The sequence below is a fragment of the Dreissena polymorpha genome, chromosome 3 (assembly GCF_020536995.1).
Source record: "Dreissena polymorpha isolate Duluth1 chromosome 3, UMN_Dpol_1.0, whole genome shotgun sequence".
Classification (NCBI taxonomy): Eukaryota; Metazoa; Mollusca; class Bivalvia; order Myida; family Dreissenidae; genus Dreissena; species Dreissena polymorpha.
The window spans coordinates 46,152,948-46,178,036 of NC_068357.1; the positions used below are offsets into that span (position 1 = coordinate 46,152,948).

Here is a 25,089-nt window from a genome sequence, read left to right on the forward strand (position 1 = left end):
ACAAAAAATAAACAACGGTTGCGATAGACAACCGTTCTTTCGTTTTGACAACTGACGACAGTAATTATTCGATGAACGATGTGAATCTAAATTTAGTTTTAGGTCAGATTCGTTCATACGACACACGAACACTAACTCCAATGCTAATTAACAGACAGTTCCGCTCGGCTTAGAGGACTGTACAGTCATGTAAAATATCATATATATATATATAATATATATTTTATAGGAACAACTGCTAGCAAGATGAGTTGCAGATTATTGGTCAGTTACTTCTTTTCAGCTCAATTCAACAGTGAAAAATGTCCATGATATCACTTTAAAGTCTCTATAACGCTCAAAATCAACGAATATTTCGTTAAGTATTTCGTTAAATAAAGTTAACACCTTAACAATCAGTGTTCCTTATAGCAATATCCAAAATTTCAACGCTAGATTTGGTATGATTACATAGATTTTTGTAGATACCAAATGCTCGTGTTTATTTATTTGTGGCCACAAAGAATTCCCGCGAATATATCTATTCATATGACACACGATTACCATTTCAGTGTCCATGTGTCGTATGAATAGATATGCAAAACAATAATGAAAACGAGCATTTTGTATCTACAAACATCTATTTTACCAGTCCATATCTGGCGTTGAAATTTCGGCAATTGCCATAAGGAACACTGATTTTTAATTGGTTAAGTTTATTTTACGAACAATTGTATGAAATGTTTTTTTGATTTTGAGCAGTAATGTTACTTTAAGAAAACACATGGGCCTGTCTCTATGAAAAAGGGGTTTAATGCATGTGCGTTAAGTGTCGTCCCATATTAGCCTGTGCAGTCCGCACAGGCTAATCAAGGACGATACTTTCCGCTTTTGTGGTATTTATCATTTACACAAAGTCTCTTCTTAGCAAAAATCCAGTTTAGGCGGAAAGTGTCGTCCCTGATAAGTCTGTGCGGACTGCAAAGGCTAATCTTTTAAATATTTAAGTTGAATGTTTACAAAGGCCTTATAGTATCAGCTTCAATGATTAAGTGCGAGGCGAAAATAAGGTCATGTTTCATATCTGCCAATGCAAACAGTGGCAACGTAAACTGTCAAATTGTGTCGAGATATGAGCGGGTAAATACGAGCTGCACAAGTAAGATATTGTTCACATTTATTAATACATATCGGTAACCCAATTTATGCTGGTATCAACTACCTAAAATATAAGATTAAGCATTTCTACATGTCTCCTTTCATATAAGGATTAAATTATGATTAAATTATTAATAATTACACGTTAAGATAAGTTGAAAAGCTCGTGGTAATAAATGCTGTTTCATGTGTATAATGCAAAGCTAGATGCAGTTTATTTTAGCTCAAGTAAAGCCAAGCAAAAAATTCTCGTTATTTTTACACGAGATTTGCAAGTACATGCATAAATAATGAGCAGATGGGTGTATTTGAGCCATGCTCGGTGAAAAATGGGTTTAATGCATGTGCGTAAAGTATCGTCCCATTCCGTACAGGCTAATCAGGGACGACACTTTCCGCAAAAACTTGATTTTTCCAAGAAGAGACTTTCTTGAAATGAATAATATCATAAAAACGGACTTCACATGTTAATCTGGGACGGCACTTTGCGCACATGAATTAAACCCCCTTTTCACAGAGCACGGTCCAGAATATGTTTTCTGTTTTTAGGGGTGAAGCTGCTCTTGCTTACACTTGTGTATGTTTATGCAGAGATAATGCTTATGCTTTATGAGATATTAAAAAATAGGTTCATGTAAATGCCTGCTTAACTGTTATTCTACAGTTGAAACTCAACAAGATATTTGTTTTTTTAGGTTTTCCTTATTGTTACGTTGACCTATTTTTAAATCACAACCAGGGTTTTACAAGGAGCAGAAGTAAAGCCAAGTAATATTATCAACATATGATATTGATGTTTAAAAGTAACATTTGCATCTGTTTACATTACGTTATTACATTTTAAGCCCCAGCACTGCACCAAACACTCAACAAACAGGTCTCGTCTCACTCCAAACGTGTGCATACCTGTATAGGGAATCGGTGAGGACAAACTGACGCACAAAAGCGAAGATAACCACTCTAGTGTCCACCAATTATGGATAGTCCGGAACTAGGAGATTTGCACGCGGAGACCAAAGGCGGCAATTTTCCTCTTTTGGCACGAGGTCGGATCGACAGTCCCGATGCTGAGGTGACTTTGGAAGATCTAGAAGGTATGCAATGATAAGTTACTTTCTTTTGAGTAGATTAGAAGAGACCATATAACAAAAAAGAGATCAGATAAGATGACCATCTTAGTAAATTGTGTTTTTTAATTATGTTTTTTAAAAGATTATACGAATTAATATGAGTTGCGTTCTGAGAAAACTGGTCATAATGCTTCTGCGTAAAGTGTCGTCCCAGATTAGCCTGTGCAGTCCGCACAGGCTTATCAGGGACGACACTTTCCGCTTTTATGACATTTTTCGTTTAAATGAAGTCTCTTCTTAGCAAAGATCAAAGTTAGGCGGAAAGTGTCGTCCCTGATTAGCCTGTGCGGACTGCACAGGCTAATCTGGGACGACACTTTACGCACAAGCATTGTGCCCAGATTTCTCAGAACGCGGCTTATATGTTGGTCATGTAAACCATCGCTTGTTGTGTTTGAGATCGTGCGACCTAATTTCAAAAACTATATTGCACATCATACATGCACTAAATTTGGATAATTGAGAGAAACGAGCTCAGATTTTTCGATTATTTTACCGCTTTGAAAGAAACATTAAGGATCGTCTCGCAAATCGAGCGCACGAGATTGGATCAATCTGGGATTTCGTGTAATTGTTTCATTGCATAGCAAGTGGAAATTCACCTTTTACAAACGTTGTAGCACACATATATCTTTGTGTTGCAGATGGAGAAAAGGGCATATTTATTCATGCGAGATACGAGGTAGACTGTTTACTTTATCAATTGAATAACAATTTTAATGAACTTTCTCAATAATATACCATTTATCTAGATAAGGATAAACAAGTCCTTCAGTTAAGTACATTATTGAGTTACGAAAGAAATAACATGTTAAGTACGTTTTAGCAATCGCGCAGTCTTGTCAGATTACCATGTCTGTTTATTAACATTACATGACGTCATATCGAAGAGGTGTACCTCCTGACCGCACTCCGCGACTATGCTGTTCTGGACATTCCCTTATCGCATATGACATAAGATCCATTCTCGCATGACGCGGGTCAATGTTTACCCTTATTCGTTTAAAATTTGTAATATGTTGTCATTCTTTTAACTGTCAATTTGTCATGGGTAGATTTTATTTCAAACGACATCATAGTTCGCAAATATATTCTCTTGAATTCAACATGTTAAATTGCGATCGGTGCTGCATGTCTCGGCAACTCGGACAACAGACCCCTAAAGGATCATTTCTTATATAATTTTCATACCATAGCAAATAGCAATTCTTCGCATAAGAAGGAATGTAAATAAAGCAACAAGGCTATTGTCAAGCAATATGGTCCCCTACCGGCTCCAAAATTTGTCAGAAATTCCACCATTTTCAGATTGTTATTTTTTGGTTGCCATAGCAACCACAATTTTTGACGTAGGAACAAAATAAAATGACGTGCATAATGTCCATATTGCCATCTATCCATGTTGCAAGTTTCATGAAAAAATATTAAGAACTTTAAAAGTTATAGCAGGATCCAGAAAACCACCATTTTCAGCAGTATTTCTAGTCTATTTGTTGCCATAGCAACCAGAATTTTTGACGTAGGAACAAAATGAAATGACGTGCATAATGTCCATATTGCCATCTATCCATGTTTCAAGTTTCATGAAAAAATATTAAGAACTTTAAAAGTTATCGCAGGATCCAGAAAAGTGTGACAGACAAATTCACAGACAAACAGACAGACACACAGGGCGCAAACCATAAGTCCCCTCCGGTAAAACCGGTAGGGGACAATAAGCGGATAGTTTGCAACACATCGCGCCTAACGACGTAAGTTTAAACATCGACATTATAACGCTATGTTAAACCCATTTATGCCTATTGGACTCTGCCATCCTTCTTAATTGGATCAATTTATTTCCAAAATTAGGAATGTCGGCGTCTCATCAGGGTCTACGCTGTTTGCCATTGCCTTTTTTCTGGACGCTAGGCATAAATGTGTTAAACTTTTCGTACTAAAGGAACCGTTCCTTCCATTAAAAGAGAATTGTGCAGTCTTTATCGAGACGACACTTTCCACATAAACATCAGAAGAGAGTACCTTTAAATGAAAATAAAATACAAATGGAATGTGTGTTCCTTGATTAACCCATGACCACACATTACGCTCATGCATCAAGGCAAGTTATCACAGGCTCAAATTTATTGCAATATAATCTTATGACCATAGAAACTGCGCTTGAAGGATTTTGGCGCCGACGTCCGCGCGCTTAAGGACGTGGAGAACTATCTCGACCGGATGCTGGTCATTCTGAACCTCTCGCACACGAGCCTTTACCAGATTCTAAGAGAAATGCTGGAAAAGGTCAAACATGGTCTGGAAGAAGACGTCATAGACATCGAAGAAGCGATGGATGCATTATATGGACATAAGTCGGGTATCGAAATAATGGCTAAATGAGATCAACTAAGGTTGCAAATAAGACTACACAAATAGGTTAATGCATCAAACAACAGAACAGTTAATCGGACAGATCGATAAGTCAGACTTACTTTTACAATTAACGATATTAAATAAGCGTTACATAAATCGTTGACCGGAAGTTGATGCTTAATCGTACTCTTTTGCTTGGGTTAAACTATGCTATTTCTTTTGCTTGGGTTAAACTATGCTATTTCTTTTGCTTGGGTTAAACTATGCTATTTCTTTTGCTTGGGTTAAACTATGCTATTTTCTTTATTAGTTATTCTGACACATGCGTATTCATGATTGCGTATTTATGTTTGTCCTATTTCATTTATGTATTTGACGATGAGCTTTATATGCTTTATTCATAAATAATCGCAATGTTTCGTTTTATATTATTGAACTGCATGGTTACATGAGCGAACTCAAAGAATTAACCTTGTTTTTTCACACAGTTGGAATCCTTGCCAAAACTGTACACGGTGTAACCAACGTTGACTCGGGCTTGGAGTTCGATCAGACCTGGTTATGTGCGCTGTAAGTAATAGACGTTTTGTGAGACAGAAAACAGAGGTTGCCGGTAAGAATGATCATGACGATATTACCGATGAAAAAACGGTGCGAGGATTGTTTGTGGTATAAAAGAAAATTTTATAGTGCAACGACTGTGATGATGACAATTATAACAATCCGGTTTTGATTCTGTTTTCGATGTTGGTGTAGGAGGTGGTGGTAAAGATAATGATGTAGATGAGGAGGCGGAAGATGATGATTAGGATGATGATGAGGTTGATAAAGTTATCATTGTACATTTCATGATTTCAATGCAAGTGATTGTAATGATGATTTTTATTAAAATTTTATTGCTATATATGCTTAGACGATAGTGCAAATCTTGTTGATTTTTGCGATGAAGATGATAATGATGATGATGATGATGATGATTGTGGTGATGAGGATATTGCTGCTGCTTCGGCTGCTGATGATGATGATGATGGTAAAAATCGACAGGTGTGAGTTGCCGAGTATCACTCGCCGCCACGTGGTCATAGGGCGCCTCCCGCGACCAGCCTACCTGGGTGTTACGTGCGAGGACGTGCAGATTGTGATCCTAGTGGTAGCATCGACTAAAGAGGTGCGTTGTCAAAAAGGTGTATACGCAATAAAAGTGTGCGTAAAGTGTCGTCGCTAACTTGCCTTTGCAGTCCGCCTAAACTAGAATTCCGCTAAAAAGAGACTTCCTGTAAACGAAAAATAGCATACAGATTGTACTGGAACAAGTAATACGCAATACTATCAGGGTGCAAAATTAACGGGGTTTTCAGGGAATTACACACGGGCTAGACAAAATGTACCGTTTAGAACGTTTTTTCAAATATCTCAAATTATTGAAATACATTTGCAAAAATCTTAGTAACATTACTACTAAAGATCAACGATTTGCATATTTAAAGCCTCTATAACGCTCAAAATCAACGAAATTTTCGTAAAGTATTTCTTAAAATAAAGTTTACACCTAAACAAGCAGTGTTCCTTATAGAAATAGCCACAATTTCAACGCTAGATATGGTATAATAACATAGATTTGTGTAGATACAAAATGCTCGTTTCTATTTATTTGTGACACAATTCCATTTCCCGCGAATATATTTATTCATGCGACACACGAACACCATGTTAGTGTTCATGTGTCGTATGAATAGAATTCGTTGCGGGAAATTAAAATGGAATTAAATATGCTAAACAATAATAAAAACGAGCATTTTGTATCTGAAACATCTATTTTACCAGACCACATCTGGCGTTGAAATTTCGGCAATTGAAATAAGGAACACTGATTTTTAATTGGTGAAGTTTATTTTACGAAAAATTGTACGAAATGTGCGTTGATTTTAAGAAGTAATGTTACTTTAATTCCTTTTTAATTTCCCGCAACGATATCTAATCACACGACACATGAACACTAACATGGTGTTCGTGTGTCGTTTAAATAGATATATTCGCGGGAAATTAAAATCGAATTAATTGTGCAACAAATAAACAAAACGAGCATTTTTTATCTACAAAAATCTATGTAATCATACCACATCTAGCGTTAGAATTGTGGCTTTACTATGAGGAACACTGACTGTTTAGGTGTTAACTTTATTTCACGAAATACTTTACGAAATTTTTGTTGATTTTGAGCGTTATATAGGCTAAAAGACCGTTCTTGTAGTTTGTGCCGATATCTTACGGTATAAGAATAAATCCTTGAAAACGTCTGAAATCGGTGACAATATTTCACGTTGCGTGAAGCATAACCGTGCAATGCACAAGGATTTTTTAACAAGAACACAGGCGTATTAAATAAAAAATTATTATGTATTTTACATTGTCATAAGCAGCTTAAAAAACTGTCTACTATGCACTAGTTGAAATTCTTAAGAAAAATAGTTTTTAAGGTAATTTGAAAAAGCACCGCTTACCGGTGTGTTTACATCCATTATCATTTAATTGGGAACCCCACAAAGTCACGTGATCCTTCACCCTGACTATGCATGTTTCTGAATTTTAGTACATGTACATATGACGAACGAGAAGCTGATCACCATTCGATTTTTTTCATTTTATCGATATTTCTAAATAGACCTACTCACTTAAATACTGGTACGAGTAACGCTAACAAGAGATGTAATTTTTTAGCAATTGGATTCAAGAGGTACACTGGCAAAAATGAAGATAAGAATTTCATATGTGATGTAATACAAAACATTATTACGTTGAATATTGTATTTTGTTGGTTTATTTACAATTAATTTCTTTATTACTAGGGAAACAAAAAAAATGTTTTCTAAAAAAGTTATAAATGCGTAAAAATCATTTTCACTTTTTGAAGGATCGAAAAGGAGGTAAATGTAAAATGCTTCCATAGACAAATCAGCCGTTTTAACACTTTAAAAGTTGGCCGTTTTTATTCTAATGCTACAGAAAAGCACAAAAACCGCTGTGGAAACCGCATCTACATTCTGCACTATTTTATCCGACGTCGAATTTCGGTTGGCGCTTCACGAGGCGAAAACTGAAGAAGAATTCCGGACTTTGATTCGCAATCGAACCCAAGACCTCATAAAGGACCACGGTCGTCCCGAGAATCGGAAGTCTCAATTGCAGCTTCCGCCCAGTGTGTTTGAAGAAAGTGAACATGAGGTGATATAAATATAGCTTTCCATAATAGTTTATTATTTTAGACAAAAGATGGGCGTTAAATAAATCTTTTTTATCAAGCTAAAGTCGTAGGTATGTTTATGAAACGCTAAATGATATTTTGCAATATCAGTTTAAATAATGTGGAAAGAAAGATATATTTGTGTTAGTTAGTGTTTCATTAAGTATTCATAGATAGCTGATTACTAGAATATTGTACAAACTTATTAATCTGAACACCAATCTCTAGATGTTGTTGGTAGACATAGAAATATGTCCCTACTCGCACCAAACGTTACCTGGCAAGCTACTGATACTTTTAATCTGGGCCGCGAAGTTCACATTTAAACGCGTATTATACCAGAAAATCGCTTAAGGAACCAACTTGCTATATGTTACTAACGAAAGATGCATTTTGAGTTTCGCATTACACCCCCCATCCCTATAATTATGTGTTGGTTATACTTTTTTCCTAATAATGTAAATAAATTCATATTCGTCGGCTGGGAATTTAGTTTTTCAAAACATGACTGTTTTGGAGAAAAAAGAGAATTTGATGTCGATCAGTTACCGATGTTTTTGTTGTTGTAGTTGTTGTTGTTGTTAAATTCGTATATCGGTCAACCCGAGTGATCAAATTATAAATAATGTTCCACGAAGAATAAGGAGTGTTCAGTTGTTGATTTCTTTTATATAGGCCGTGCTCTGTGAAAAAGGGGTTTAATGCATGTGCGTAAAGTGTCGCCCCATATTAGCATGTGCAGTCCGCACAGGCTAATATGGGACGACACTTTTCGTCCAAACTTGATTTTTGTAAAGCAGAGACTTTCTTTAAACGAGAGATATCATAGAAGCGGAAAGTTTCGTCCCTGATAAGTCTGTGCGGACTGCACAGGCTAGTCTGGGGTGACATTCTACGCACATGCATTAAACCCCCTTTTCACAGAGCACGGTCCATATAAATGATGGCATATAGCGGAACGACCACATTATACATGTGGCATACATTTTTTGCAGCAATCAAAATGCTTCTTTGGACGCGGGATTGTGCAGGATCTCAAGCGCCGCCTCCAGTTCTATTGGTCGGACTTCCGGGATGGGGTGCTCGGACCCAGGACACCACAAAAAGTCACTTCCACTATTTTGTTCCTGTATTTTGCGTGTGTGCTTCCAAATATCGCCTTTGGGATGCTGAACGACAATAACACAAACGGGTCTATTGGTAGGGCATATGAAACTGTGTATGAAATGTGACAATGTCATCCACGTTCTGGGTAATACATGCGCGCAAAGTGTCGTCCTAGATCAGCCTGTACAGTATGCACAGGCTTATTCGGGAAGACATTTTCCGCTTAAGATGTATTTTAGAAGAAAGACTTCCTATAAACGTGAAATTCGATATTATCAGGAAGTATCTTTCCTGATTAATATTTTCACTCATGCATTAAGCCCAGTTTTCCCAGAACGGGCTCATATAATACTGGCATTGTTTGGAATTGAAAATAATCGGATATCGGGTAAGCGAATGCCCGGTGTGACGTCGGTTAGGTGTGACATATTGCCGCCTATGCTACACACAAAGGGATGCATTTGTCCGGCTATCGCCCCCTACCGATGTTTACGTCGTGGTAAGCTTAACAGATGGTGGCGGAAGTAACATGGGCTCTTTACATTGAACTTTTATGGAATGTTCTCAATAGTACTTGTATATTATGGGTATTAATTTTCAAATTATTTTAGTCATTGTATACCGCGGTGCACAGCGTTGCAAAATATTTGAAAAAATGTACATATTGTCCAAAAACAAGCCTTGAAGTAATGTACTTTATTGAAAACAAAATATTTGTTATTTTAAATGTTTTACACGGCTTTAATTATGTTTATCACAGCGCTGAAGGCACTGAATTTGTTCGCTGTTGTATAATCTTACACGCAACTTAGTTTTCAAATTTATGTTATAGCTTATTATATCGCAAGTTTGAAATGACCACATCCCATCCAAATTTATAAAGAGTGTGTCCTTTTTTCAAATCATTGATTCAGCTAATCATTGTGCACAAGCTAATCTTATTTGACATGCATTAAGCCCCATTTTCCCTGAAGCAGCCAATATGTACAGATTTCAATGATAAACACTAGACTGGCCAACGTTGTCTTACAAGCTGTTAAATACACACTATGTACTGTACTAGTGAGAACAGGCAGATGCGGTGGTTAAAGCAGACGCTTTTAGCATTCTGTCGTCTGCTAAATTTTACTGGAGTTATCCACACAGGCAGTCACGGGTTACGGTTCCTAGCGTAGCTAAGGCATACTGATTTGCAAAATTCGGTCTGCATTATTTGTGAGCTAACGCCCGCAAATAAAAATGACGTTTGCTATGTATATTAATTTACCGTAGACATATTTTACTTTGTAAATAATATTTATAATAATATGTAGACAAATAATAAATTTTAGTAAATTCATTTTGTGCGTGACTGGTCGATGGGGAATGTTGTGTTTATTTTTAATTTTATTTTAATGAGAATACTTGACACATGTTTAATGTATTCAAAAAAAATCACTTAACGTGTGCATTATTGCAGACGTAAATAATTGAAGTTTGTATTGTTGCCGGCGCGTCAATAATTGAGCTTTGTGATATTGAAGGCGCCAAGAATTGAATGTTGATTTATTGAAGGCGTCAATAATTTAAAAGCGTCCCATCCACACACAATATCATTGTCAATTTTATTGTCAATAATGAAGATTGACAATAAAATTGACAGTGAATGGATGATATTGAAGACACCGTTAATGTATTGATGAAAATCAGAGATCTCAAATATCTTTATTGACGCATTGTCAATTTTCTTTCTTGTTTGAATGATGACCGAAGTGCAAATGAACAAAATATTGATAATATTTGTGTACATTTGAGGGCAAAAAAATGTTCTGTCAATATTATTGAGTAAATAAAATTGACAATCATAGTGTGTGTGTGTGGATGGGCCGCTTTAATAAGTTTGCATCGTGACAGACGACGAGAATTGAAATAAATGTGTATGTATCGTTGCAGGTGTCAAAAATTGAAGTTTGTTTTATTGCATGAGTGAAGAATTTAAGTTTGTATAGTTCCTTGCATAAGGAATAGAAGTTTGTATTATTCATGGCGTCAAGATTTGAAACTTGTGTTATTTCAGTCGGCAATGATTAAATGTGTATTATTTAAAGCGCCAAGAATTAGAGTTTGTATTGTTGCGGGCGTTATTGCAAGCATCAAAAATTAAAGTTTGTGTTATTTCAAGCGTCAAGACTTGACATTTGTATTATTGAAAGCATAATGAATTGAAGTTGTGTTATTGCATGCGTAAGAATTAAATTGTGTGTTAGTGCAGGTGTCAAAATTAAATTTTGTATTATTGCAAGCGTCAAGAATTAGAGTTTTAATTATTGCATGCTTCAAGAACTGCGTTTCAATTTTTGCAGACTTCAAGAATTTAAGTTTGCAATATTGCAGGGTTTTAAGAATTTAAGTTTGTATCATTGCAGGGATCAATAATTTAAGGTCACATTATTGCAAGCGTCAACATTGAAGTTTGCATTATTGCAAACGTCAATAATTGAAGCTTATATTTTTGCTAACGTCAAGAATTAAATATTTTATTTTTGCAAGATTCAGTCATTGAATTTCAATAATTTATATATAAAGAATTGGAATTTGAATTATTACAGGGTTCACGAATTTAAGTTTATATAATTGCAGACGTTAAAATAATAGTTTGTGTTATTTCAGGCGTCAAGAATGGACGTGTGTATATTATCGCAGGCCTCAAAAATTGAACTTTGTTTCATTGCAGGCGTCAAGAAGATTCTCTTCTCGCAGTGCGCCGGTGGGGTGGTGTTTGCCTTTCTAGGTGGCCAGCCCCTTATTATACTCCTTACCACGGCCCCTCTTGCACTCTTCACGAAAAGTAAGCACGATGTATTTATCAACAAAACTTTTTGGAACATCGTGTATGTTTCATCAATTAATGGTATAACATATAATATGATATATTTGGCTGGGTAATGTCGGAGTCAGGAAATTAGAATGGCCCTTAACCGATGCATAATTTATGTTCTTTAAGACTGGCATAATTGTGGGAAAAAATATAGCCTTTTAAGTTAAATATACCACATAGTCTTTGTTTTGGGAAAATGTCATTCGAAAACATGTTTCACTTGTTAAATAACCATCTCGCAAATGAATCGAAATAGAGGCTCAACCAATATAATTATAAATCAATTATGACACGGTCGTATGTAACAATTGATTCGTCAATGATATAAGTAGTTTCTAACAACTTATGAGTGTATTTTTTGTGTGATAAAAGTGGAGTTTGTAGCGAATCATTGCACATTTTTACGTATGACATTAATGTGTGTACGAGCATAAGTGCGTCTTCTGCTTTCCAGTTATATACAGCGTTTCACAAGACTTTGGCCTGAACTTCGATGCAATGTTTGCCTGTGTCGGCTTATGGAACGCACTCTTTCTAGTGGTCTACTCCGTCACTAATCTTAGCAATCTAATGAAGTTTTCCACCAGGTTAGTATGTTTCTGCAATTATCATATATATTTTTGTGTCGCACAATACGCTGTCACAATTCGTACAACGCTACAATTCATCTATTAAACAATATTTTGTTTAAATCATATACCGCGTGTAACGTTCCGACTATTTAACCTTATTGTGCGTAAATCATATTCCGCGTGTAACGGTTCTACTAATTTAACCTTTTTAAATTCTAGTTTAAAGTGACATTATGCGCATCTAACAACTGTTGATTTGAGCTGAAAAGAATTAACAGGTCAAAAGAGTTTGTTAAAATGTGGTAACTGACCAATTATCTGCAAATCATCTTGCTACCAGTTGTTTAAAAAATATATATATTATAGTCGATATTTTACATGTCTGTCCCAGTCCTCTAAGCCGATCGGAGTTAGTGTTCGTGTGTCGTATGAATAGATATACTAGTACTTGCAGGAAATTAAAATGATCCGTAAAACAAAATTGTGTCGTGTGAACGAATCTGAACTAAAACTTTAGAAAAAAATGGATTAACATCGTACATGCATGATCATTTGTCAAACGAAAGTACGGTTGATATTATTTTTCTCTTTCCGGGATATTGTTTTGGTATGTTGATGCTGCATGAACAAATATAAGTGTATATGAAGTGAAAACACCAAAAATAAACAACGGTTGCGATAGACACCAATAAACATATCATATACTGTTAGATGCGCATAATGTCACTTTAAAGTCTCTATAACGCTCAAAATCAACGAAAATTTCGTAAAGTATTTCATAAAATAAAGTTAACACCTTTACAATCAGTGTTCCTTATAGCAATTGCCACAATTTCAACGCTAGATGCAGAAATGAATTTCCTTTCTGGAAATGTATATGTCTTGCAACATTTTTACAAATCCTGGATCAACTTTTAAGAAATAACACGATACACAACTCGCATGACCCAGTTGACAATGATCATGCAGTCTTTAAGACTGAAATCTTAAAAATCATTAAAAATATCAAAGTTCCTTATAGCAATAGCCAAAATTTCAACGCTAGATGTGACTCTTCGTTGTCTATAGAAAACAAGTCGCATGTAGTGTAACATAATGATAGGAGATAAGGTAAAATATTTGGGTTTACTTTATGTAAGAAATATTGAAAATTTTATCAATGGCGAGTATACATGACAGTCACAAAGTGAGAGCTTAAATATTTAGATATGGTGTATGTTTAACAACAAAAGGGGGTCGAAGCTGTTGACAGGATTTGAGCGGTGGTGTGTGTTTGCCTTGGGCACACAAAGTTGCATTGATCATACGAAGCGTGCACCGGGAAACACACTGCATGTAAATACTTGAACAATTTAATCTATCCAGTCCCATGATGCAATTCAACCAACCAGCAATAAGCGCGCATAGAATCGACCAATCAAATATATTATAGAAATTTTATTATTTTATGTTTATGTGTATTTCGATAGAACGAGATGTTTGGTGTGGAAACGACGATTAGACAGCGTTTAGACTTGGAGGCGTACTGATCGAGAAAGATACGATCATGTAGCTATCAGACTGTATTTGTATAACTGAAAATATTAAGTATGTTAGACATTAAATTGGACTAGAAACTGATATATGGTGATGTTAAATATTTCATCCCACATTATGCAGAGAAATTAACATTAATAGAAAGGGACGGACTTGTCCCATGCGCGATACAGCAAAATGTTAGTTTATGCAAATCCCGTCATCATGACAATATGCGCATGACGAGAAATCGAATGATAGGCTACATACTAGTAATTTAAGAGAAATGAACGTTATTAGTAACTGTGTGTCAACCATGAATGATGAACGATTACGTGACAGTAGTGTTAGAATACAAAATAAAATGGAAAAACGCGCGTCAATAGCGTGAAAATATAAAAAGCTCAGAAGACAAATGATTGGGTGATGAATGTAACAAAAGCAAACAATATATTTTCATTTGAATTTATTAATTTATTTGCCATTTTGCCAACTTTGAGATGATATTTCGTATGTGCATACTTATCTGAAACGTAATATGTGCACACATGTATACACATATAATGCAGTTATAATTGCGCTCACTCTGATGGGACTTCATACGAATGGCCATTGTCCATTATTCAACACAAGTAGGATTCAGTAAACTTGTAGAAGACGATGCGGTCATGTTGTAGACGTTTTTTATGATCTAAACATTCATTTTGCAGATCTACAGAAGAAATCTTTTCATTATTCATCACGTTCGCATTCTCCGCTGACGCCATTCGAGACACGGTAAAAGGTTGGTCACAGTGTTCTGCTTCAACATGGGCACGAACGAATGTTAAATATATTAACCTCGCCCTGGGGAATTGGGTTTAGTGCACGTGCGAAAAGAGTCGTCCCAGATTTTCCTTCGCGGACTATGGGTTAACTTAACTGCATGCTAATAAACGCGCAAGTTTAAGATGCAAACATGTTTACGATACAACGCTAAACAATTTAAAATGCGAATTTCTATTTTATTCATTTATTTTAAAAAATGTTTTTTTATCAATTATATTATTACTCATAGGCTGTTTTATCATCACTGATCCATCTTTCTATTATGTAATATTATATACTATATATATTTTTTCCGCCAAACGACATTACGTTATTGTATGACGTTGACGTCACTTCCTATATATATTTTTGGGGCAATTGCACTTTACCGGTACGCTACACCTAACACCTAACCCCTAACACCTTATACTTAACACCTAACACAACACCTAATAATCTTTTTTATCCTATATATTTCCTTAGTATCGGGGGCTACCGCCCCAAACCCCCGCTTTGTCGACAGTGGTAAACAACTGCGTACCGGTAAAGTGCAATCTAGCCGGGGCTAGGTGTTAGGTGTAGCGTACCGGTGTACTACTATTGATGTATTACTGATGAAGACATTTTAATAAACAAAAGTGACGTGTTTGTACGATTTATTTTATTTTATTCATTTAAATATTTCATTTTCAAAACCTTTTTTTTAGATTTTAACGACAACTACTTCAACCCGGCATGTCTTAGGTCAGACACAAGCGCAAATTTGTCGAACGTTACATTTTTCGGGAATCAAACTGCCTTTGTTCCCTGCCAAAGAGAGCGCAGTGTGTTGTTCCTACTGCTAATGCTGGGGACCGTCTGGATCGGGCTGACCCTGTTCAACTTCACGAAAACGTAGGTTAAGTTACAGCACGCAAGTTGGCTCGATTAGTTACCGCGGCTGAGGAACTACCTAAAAGTACCCCAAGTCTTAGTATATTTTCCGTAACTCGGGTAATTTGAAGTATACTTAAGAGTACAACTTTTAAGTTGTACCTGAACCGACAATTACCAATCCAGCGTTACTGGGCCACATTGGAATATATGAGTTTCGTTCTGGGAAAACTGGTCATAATGCATGTGCGTAAAGTGTCGTCCGAGATTAGCCTTTGCAGTCCGGATTGGATTTTTGCTAAAAAGACTTCATTTAAACGAAAAATGTCATGAAAGCGGATAGTGTCGTCCCTGATTAGCCTGTGCGGACCGCATAGGCTAATCTGGGGCGACACTTTACGCACAAGCATTATGCCCAGTTTTTTCAGAACACGGCTCATATAAGCTTTCTAGGTCAGAGCTGACACATGTACGACCCTACGCACATTATTGGTCTAGTTGAACAATCACTTTCTCAATTCTCCTCTCAAAAAACTTAATTACCAACTCGTATTTTGGAAGCTTTAAACATAAACTCTATAAAATGTAATTGTGAATGTAAGCGTATGGCTTATAGCTTCATACACACCAAGTCCATTGGTCAACTGAATGGTTGAGTTATTTCAGTCCATTCCTGACGGCGGGTAAGCGCGAGATGTTGGCGGACTACGCACTTCCGGCTGCCGTGCTGATCATGTCATTGTTCGGTTCCTACGTATTCAGGAACGTGAAATGTAAGATAAATCTCTATTAGGATTGATTTTAATGATGATGATGATCATGATATTGATCATGATGATGATCATGCTAATGATGATGATCTCTTTCAGTGCAGTCCTTCAAGTACGACGCCACCACACAGCTTTTCCGTCCTGCGCCGCTAGGGTCGCTCCCCTGGCCGGCGGTCCTCGCAGCGGCTGGTCTCGGATTTAGTCTCTCTCTACTCTTTTTCATGGACCAGAACATCTCCAGCGCTCTTGTTAACACGCCGTCAAACAAGTAAGATCGCAAGCAGGGTGTTTTCTTTTAGTATACTGTACAATGTATACAAATGGTGACTGTTAAAAGTACCCAAATAAAAGCAACGTTCAGTGAAAACTTGACCCTGATTTGCCTGATTATGCAGTCCGTACAAGCAAAAAAACACTTTCCGCATACACTGGATTTTTGTCTAGAAGAGACTTCTTCGCATACAAAATTCCATTAAATCACAAAAGTGTCGTCCCTGACCTGGAATGGCACTTTTCGCACGTGCATTTAACCCAGTTTTCCCACAACGAGTGTTATAAGGGTATTTTTCATTGCTTTATCGACATCAAATTTTTTATTATGTATTATTGTCATAAAACGGTTTTGACGTTATCAGTATTATCAGGAGCATGATGTAATCAGTATTATCAGTAGCATGACGTCATCGGTAATATGACGTCATTAGTATTATCAGTAGAATGACGTGATCCGTATTATCAGTAGAATGACGTCATCAGTATTATCAGTAGCATGACGTCATCAGTATTATCAGTAGCATGGCGTTCTCAACATAATCGCAATTAACTGCAACCGCGAATACCCGTGGATGATTATCCTGATTTTTGTTTCATTATTAAAATCTCGATTTGGACCACTTTGTAAAAATAATGGACTAAATGCATGCGCGTAAACTGTCGTCCCAGAATTTCCTATTCAGTACGCATAGGCTAATCAGGGACGATAGTATACGCTTTGACGGAAGTTTGCATTTCAAGGAAGTCTAATCTAAACGAAAATTCAGTTTAGGCGGAAAGTTTCACACCTGACCTGATTTTCCTTTGCGGACTGCAAGCGCAAATCTAGGACGACAATTTACGCACATGCATTAAGCCCCCTCTTCCCAGAGCGCGACTCAAATACATTAACCGACCATCGTAATGACTTCTTTATTTCACAGACTGAAGAAGGGCCCGGCTTACCACTGGGATTTGTTTTTAGTCGCCGTAATCAACGCCGTGCTATCCGTGTTCACGTTACCGTGGGTACACGCGGCGCTCCCCCACTCGCCGCTGCACGTGAAAGCGCTCGCCGACATTGAAGACCACATCGACCAAGGTCACGTATATCAGGTGTAAGTGATACATTATGGCACTCTCAAAATATTTCATATTAACGTAAATTTAAATTGTCGATTAATGTTCAATAAGGGGATTTTAATGTCTAATTGAATGAATTGTCTTATTTTATCTCGAATGTATGACCAAGTGAACAGTCGTATGTTAAACATGTTTACGCGAAGAAAAGATGAACAGTATAATGGTCACCCGTATGCTCGCGGTACTAAATGTTCAAATAAAATGTTAAGTTCAAACAAATACTTGATAAATTATGAACTCCGTTTCGAAAATAAACGACTTTTCCTTTGGTATTCACCAACATTGTATTCATATATATAATGTTTACATTTCGTGTCAAGCAGTTAATACACCATACTGTTCACTGATGCGTACGAGACGCCATAATCATGTTTGTGCGATAGTAGGTCAACACACTTTATTTCACTAAATCACAATCAACATATGATATCTGCTAAGAAGCTTAACTTTTATGAGTAACTAACATTTAACTTGAGTTTAACATGAACATGAACAGGTTAACAATGGTTTGAACTGCATCGCAGAAAATAATGCTTATCCTCCGGACAATGGATGCTCCTTAAGGGGCTTCCTATTCTGAGCACTTTTAACACGTGTGCAGTGTGTCAAATGTACCCGATGTTTACAAACAGAGCATTGTCCCAATTTGATTAACTTCACATCAGGAAAGTCTACGAGTTGTGGCGGAAAACTTTGTCTACATGAGCAACATCAATCCTCATAGACGGATTCTTCAGGTGATGAAATATTTTGCGTTGGGCTTGCTTCATGAAAGGTTGATGTAGATGGCTTTGGTTATGTGACGTTCGATTGGAAACGGTAGTCAGTTAAACCAATTTATGTGTATTGGCCATAGCCTTTGAGTTGCTTGACCTGCAGACTTTTCAGAATGTCAGTGTTTTTGTCAGGCATAAGATTGCGAATAACTTTAAAAGGTGGTGCGAATTGCTTTGTATGTCTCTGAACAACATGCGTTATCGTTCTGTTTTCGAGGAAGCTTTTTGCAGCGGTAGGTGTAATTTCTGTATTTGAAGTTTCAACTTTCTTGGTTGACTGTGACATCTGTGACTTCTCTTTCTTCATCCAAGTAAATAGCCGAGGGAGCAGTCTGTGTTTCAGAAATAATTTCCTGTCAAATGGACAGATGCCCGATTTTCGAAAAGCTAATTTGTAAAGTTATCCGTGGGAAATGATTTGCGTAAGGTCGAGAGGTGCGTTTGGCAACTTCATATCTTGTAATACTGACGCCTGGGTTGCTATGCATATATGAGTGGTATTAATTAGAGTAGTATTTTTTAAGTGGTCCAACAATACCAACGTCAAGGGGCTGTGTCAAATGGCTTGAATCAGGTGGTAGAACAAACAAAACAACCCTATTCTTTTTTGCTCATTATGTAAGGGTTAAAGACAATGGCGATGTGTGCCTGCATATAAGAGTAGGAGGGCCATTTTTGTCAAGCTTCACATGTTTTGAAAAATGCGCAGACAGATAACGCTAAAAAACTATATTAATCAAACTACTCTCTGACATGCCACCGGAAGACCCTGACATGCCACCGGAAGACCCTGCCGGTGCCGCACCATCCAAAAGATCATCTGATCACCTTTTTCCTGGAAAGATGTAGATTGGTGGTGCATGGTTTCCCACGGCATTTGCTTTCCCAATGATAGTAACATTCTTTGTACTCGGAGATATGATAGTTTGTGCGACTGTGTTTAGCACAAACAAAAAAGCCCGACTCGTCGACATTAAAAATTCGTTCAGGTGCATTTATAAAACTATTTTCATTCAGAACTATTTCAAATTATTGAAAGTAATTGCTTATGTTTTCTATGGATGCCGCTTTGGCACGGACCAATCCAAGCTTTTGTGGAGCCACAACTTTTAGTTGTTCCCATCTTCCCAAAAAGGCATAGAACCAGTTCTGACTCAGACCTTCCCTCGCTTTCACCGATTTCCCAAGTGATCGAGCATAATCAGCAGCCATATATTGTATGTTGCTTATTGTGTAGCCTTATCCAATTTGGTCATGGGTATCATATGGTCAGCAAGCAGGTTTTCTTCTTTATCATTGAAGAGACGGACAGGGCCTGACTTACAGTCGAGAGTGACATTATCCCTGGTTCTATCCTTGAGTGTGGATTTTGGAACCCCATTCAACATGCTTGCCCTATAAACTGACATTCCTGACAGAGATGCTTGTAAAGCTGTCTTCAAGTTTTCCATGTCGTATGGCTTCTAACCACTTCATACTTTCTGCAAATAAATCAATTGATCGTCTCTCTTTAAGACCCAACCCTTATGATCATTCAGGCTCATCCAACAGTATTAAATTAAGTGGTTTAAGGCATAATCTTTAAAAGTGATGTGTTACCTAAGTTATATGGGCGGACTTTGTAAAATTAACATATTAATGAGATCGAGAAGTGCGAGCAGACAATGTGTAAACAAATTGAAAATAAGCAAAAATGCTGAAAAATTAAATACGAATATTGTGTAATTTGGTGGGTAAACGTATTTCTGATGGATAACAATCACAACTTACCAACATTTTGCTAATGATCACTGACCATACTTTTTTCTAACGGCGAAATAAATTGGGTCACCAAATCTGACAGGAAAACAACACGTAGGGGGATGCCGCGAGATTACGGTGCCGACTATACAAATGAGTACCGAAAACAACCCAAACACAGCCGAATGACATTTGTATCAACTATATATTTCTTACAAAGTTTCATACCGAGAAGGGATACAAGTTGATTGAAAAAGAAACATGTTTACTCTTTTTTAAGATATTTCTAAATAGGCTTTTGACGTCAACAAACACGTGTATGGTTGAGTAACATAAAATTGTAGTCATTAAAAACAATTTTGCAAAGTCTATTTTAAGTCAAAATTAACCAGGAAAGAGTGAAAACATTCCTGTTTGTATTTCGTTATTGTGACGTCATAATCATGACATCAAATATTTCACAGCGTTGCCCGAGTGCGGGAGACCAGACTTACTGGCATCATCTCGCACGTGATGATCGGGCTCTCCATGCTTCTTCTACCCTACCCGCTTTCCTGCATACCGGCTCCGATATTAGACGGTCTATTCTTGTACGTCGCACTCACTGCGTTGTACGGGAACCAGCTGTTCGACCGGATATTGTTATTCTTCACGGAGCAGGTATTTATAAGTAATGCTTTTATACATAGGAAGTTTATCGGAACCCTATGTGTGGACAGAAATTGTCGTTTGATCAAAAGAGCTTGATTTGATTTCTAATATATAAATGTTAAAAGTAAATGCCCTTGCTTTACCTTAAACATTTTCTGAAGAACCGATAATGAGAATGCCACTATTTTTAACATATCCATTTGTTGTCATTATCAAACGGTGAGGTCATCGGTTTGCGCATATGCAACCTCAACAGAAAGTGCTCGCTCCTTGTCTAAGGAAGTGTCTAACCTCGAATTTTCAGTCCGCCTACCCACCGAATCACTATATCCGCCGAGTACCCCAACGTCAGATTCACACTTTCACCTTGCTTCAACTCCTACAGCTGCTCGTGCTTTGCGTGTTCGGGTTTTCGCCCATTCCCTACATGAAGATGGTGTTCCCAATCTTGATCATGGTCCTGATGCCTATCAGGTAATGGGTAACGTTTGGGTGACCGTTAGATTGCGTGCCCTTAGCAATAGAAAGAAATTGTTCCGATCACATAATGCATTTCCTTTGCACACAAAAATAAGTACTAACAGTGGCCAAGGGAAAACCAGAGGATAATTTGTAATAATATATGAGCCTTGTTCTGTGAAAAAGGGGTTTAATGCATGTGCGTAAAGTGTCGTCCCAGATTCGCCTGTGCAGTCCGCACAGGCTAATCATTGACGACACTTTCCGCCTTAACTGTATTTTTCAAAGAAGAGACGATATGTAAACGAAAAATACCATTAAAGCGGAAAGTATCGTCCCTTATTAGCCTGTGCGTACTGCACAGGCTAATCTGGGATGACACTTAACACACAAATAGTTAGCCTCCTGTTCATAGAACACAGCCCATATGATTGTCATTGGGCCATAACTCCTCGCAGTGTTCCCCCCCCCCCCCAGGGGGTTTAAAAAATGAAAAATACATTCAGAATTACAACTTTACATATTTTTTTGGATTTTTAGTGTGTAACTTTTTTTCATCCAAATCCGTGTTGTATTCGATGTCGATGAACATTTGTTACTTAAAAGGTTCATAGTCAAAATCTAAAGTAAAAATACTTTTAATCATAAAATAACAATAATATTTGAATAAACAATGATCACGTAGTATGTTATTTTGGTATAGATACCATTTGATTATCTTCTGGTTGATTTAAATATATACACATACCTATAAGGATCAATAAAATTTATCACAAATAAACACAATCCACACATTGCTTTAAATACACGAACGTTATTTAATAGTTCAAACAAAACTGTATTAAGAAAGCTAGCCATGTATAGTTTAAAATGCTTTAAAATACGAGAAAATGTCATATATATGTAGTGTTAAATAGAAATACATTTTACAAAAAATAAGATCAGAATTATGTAAGTATAGCTATATTTGTAAACCTATATGCATAACATTGTGTGACCATGGGTATTAAACCCATCCATGTACCATTCTCACGAAATATGTTCACGAAATATGTTTATTTCGTGTTTATTTAGATTATTTGTTCTTTAAAATGATTTGTGTTTTTGTGTGTACTTCAACGCATGCTGTTATTTATTTACATGTATGTAATGATGATGAGCTTCACATGCTTAAGTAAAAAATAAACTATTCTGTTCGGTTCTGTTATTCAGAAGTCATTCTTTATCAAGCATTTTCAACTAAATTGCAAAAACAAATATTAATCTCTGTTATAATGTTATGTCAATGACACTACTAGTATTAAAATGTTTCTGCTCACAATATTGTTATACAAGTGAAATTTATTTTTTTTCAGGCGGAAGCTTATTCCTCGGTTTATCTCAGCGCGCCATCTAGCGGCACTTGATGGTCACTAATATTATACACGTCCAAAGGTGTACAATTTTATGTCCATCCGTGTGTGTGTATTTCGAGGTTAATGATGTCCATCCGCGCCCGAGACTGCATTATGTGAGGACCCGGAGTCTGTACCTACTATCCTGCCTAATTTGCTTACAAGACTCACGTACATTGGGACGAATTTTTTGTATTATAGCCGCCAATTAAAGCTTTTTAGTTGTTACTGAAAGATTTTCAATTTTGGTGTGGTCTTGTGCGTAAGTGTGTGTTGTGGGGAGGGGGCAGTGTACCCTGAAGAAACCAACCTGTCCTGTGAGATTCCCACCAAGCAATCACATGCTTCCTAGAACGGAAATTGAAACCTGGTCGCCTAGATTAGAAGCGCGTGTACCAACCAATGCGCTAATCGGACAGCCATTATGTAGGTTAAAAATTGGTATCGCCAATGTCCTGTCATACATACGCCGTTATTATAGCCCATGCCTAGCCACACGCAGTGAGTTGTTTACAAATATGTCTAGCCAAATTGCGGAGGGAGTAATTGAGACCTATTTCCTGACAAACTTTGGTAGTTTTGTCCTACAAAAGCTTTGAAGTTATTTCAACCTTTGCCAATCTCTCTGCGTTTTATAACGCATTTATCACATTTTCGCGTTATCAATAAGATGCCTTCATGCTTTGGAAAAAATACTGTTGTGACAGGTTGTTTGCCGAATAATTATTAACAATTAGGCATATAATATGTCCAGGTTATACTTTGTCGTCTTTGTGCAAAAGAAAGCATTTTTTATGAGCTGCATTTTGATTTTATGCGTGTTATATAGACCTTATTTATGTTTTTAAAATGTAAACTAATATTTATAATATTTCAACCAGATTAGTGAACATTGATTTAACCAGATTTAAGTATTTGTTCAAAGATTAGTAAATCGCTTTGAAATATAATTCGTTATTTATGAATAAATAATCAAAAATGTATTGATCGGTTTGACATAAAGTAAATTGGTTATTAAGGCAGAGATTTGATCCAGTTATGCTGGTTCCATTCAAATCTCTGCGCGATGGTGGTCATCATCTGTGAAGTAAGATTATTTGTAGCTATCGTCAAACAAAGTCAAACAATGACGTGAACGCTCCCGCTCATTCTTTGACTTGACGTTGTAATTTATAATTTATTTAAATACTGCAATTTACCAGAAAAAAAATGTAATAGGTATATTATAATAATACGGAATCAGGATAGGGCCATGTTCAGTGTAGCGTGTCGACCTTCCCGGTCGACACACGACATTCAAGCGACATTCTCTCGACGCGCGACAAATCAGTCGACAGTCAATATTTGAGTGTCGCATATCGCGCTGGGTTTTAGAAAAAAAATCGCAGAAAATCTTGACTGTCGACTGATTTGTCGCGCGTCGTATTGAGCGTCGCGAGAATGTCGTGTGTCGACCTTCGAGCGCGACACTCGACATTCTCGCGACATTCTCTCGACGCACGACAAATCAGTCGACAGTCAATATGATATATCGCAAGAATGTCGCCTGTCGAACTAAAATCACTAGGTCGACATACGACATTCTCTCGACGCTCAATACGACGCGACAAATCAGTCGACAGTCAAAATTGACTGTCTACTGATTTGTCGCCCGTCGAGAGAATGTCGTGTGTCGACCGGTATGGGAGCAATTTTTTCATCTGCAAGCAAGGTGTTATAGTAACTTTTTCAGCTTAAGTAAAAATAGCGGCATCTAGTAGCAGCAACAACAGCTGCAGCCACAGTAGCAGCAGCAGCAGTAGCAGCGTAATAGCAGTAGTAGCAGCAGCTGCAGCAGTAGTAGCAGCAGTAGCAGTAGTAATGAAATTTAATTATTAATAAAATATAATGGAGAAACGGTGCTATGAAACCCACAATTTACGTCACTTTTTCTGTTTGTAATTTTTTTAAATTCTGCTGTGCGCGTTAATTTCAAGTATTGATTATAAATAAATACATGTTTGCATTTGTTATTCCATGCACTTTTACATAGTATAAGATTTGCTAATTGTTAAGTTTAAACAAGAATGACAGGGAAAACACTTACCCGGATGATGAACGTAACATCGGTATCAGCGTTTATTTTGTTGTTGTTTTCGCTGCATGAAAACGGAAATGACGTCAAAAAAGAGAACGTTGAAATTGGCTGCTGCTGCTTCTGCTGCCGCTACTGCTGCTGTTTCTACTGCAGCTACAACTATTATTACTACAACTACTGCCACTGTTGGTAGTGCTGCAACTGCTACTACACTGCTACTGCTACTAGTACTA

The 25,089-nt window shown here is 36.9% G+C and overlaps 2 protein-coding genes across 3 annotated transcripts in view; one reads left to right on the forward strand and one right to left on the reverse strand.

The window, feature by feature from the left end:
* LOC127873977 (actin, cytoplasmic-like) overlaps positions 1 to 25,089 on the reverse strand; it is a 387,026-nt gene that overhangs the window by 323,174 nt on the left and 38,763 nt on the right. The gene's annotated exons all lie outside the window — the stretch shown is intronic.
* LOC127873970 (solute carrier family 4 member 11-like) lies at positions 1,025 to 23,762 on the forward strand. Its single transcript, XM_052418069.1, has 18 exons — positions 1,025 to 1,138; positions 1,983 to 2,231; positions 2,912 to 2,949; positions 4,419 to 4,626; positions 5,111 to 5,192; positions 5,667 to 5,790; positions 7,626 to 7,844; positions 8,859 to 9,063; positions 11,684 to 11,797; positions 12,282 to 12,414; positions 14,625 to 14,698; positions 15,429 to 15,615; positions 16,261 to 16,367; positions 16,464 to 16,632; positions 17,561 to 17,734; positions 20,740 to 20,935; positions 21,231 to 21,400; positions 22,741 to 23,762. The coding sequence occupies exons 2-18, from the start codon at positions 2,114 to 2,116 to the stop codon at positions 22,799 to 22,801; spliced, it is 2,379 nt and encodes a 792-aa protein (XP_052274029.1). The 5' UTR covers positions 1,025 to 1,138; positions 1,983 to 2,113; the 3' UTR covers positions 22,802 to 23,762.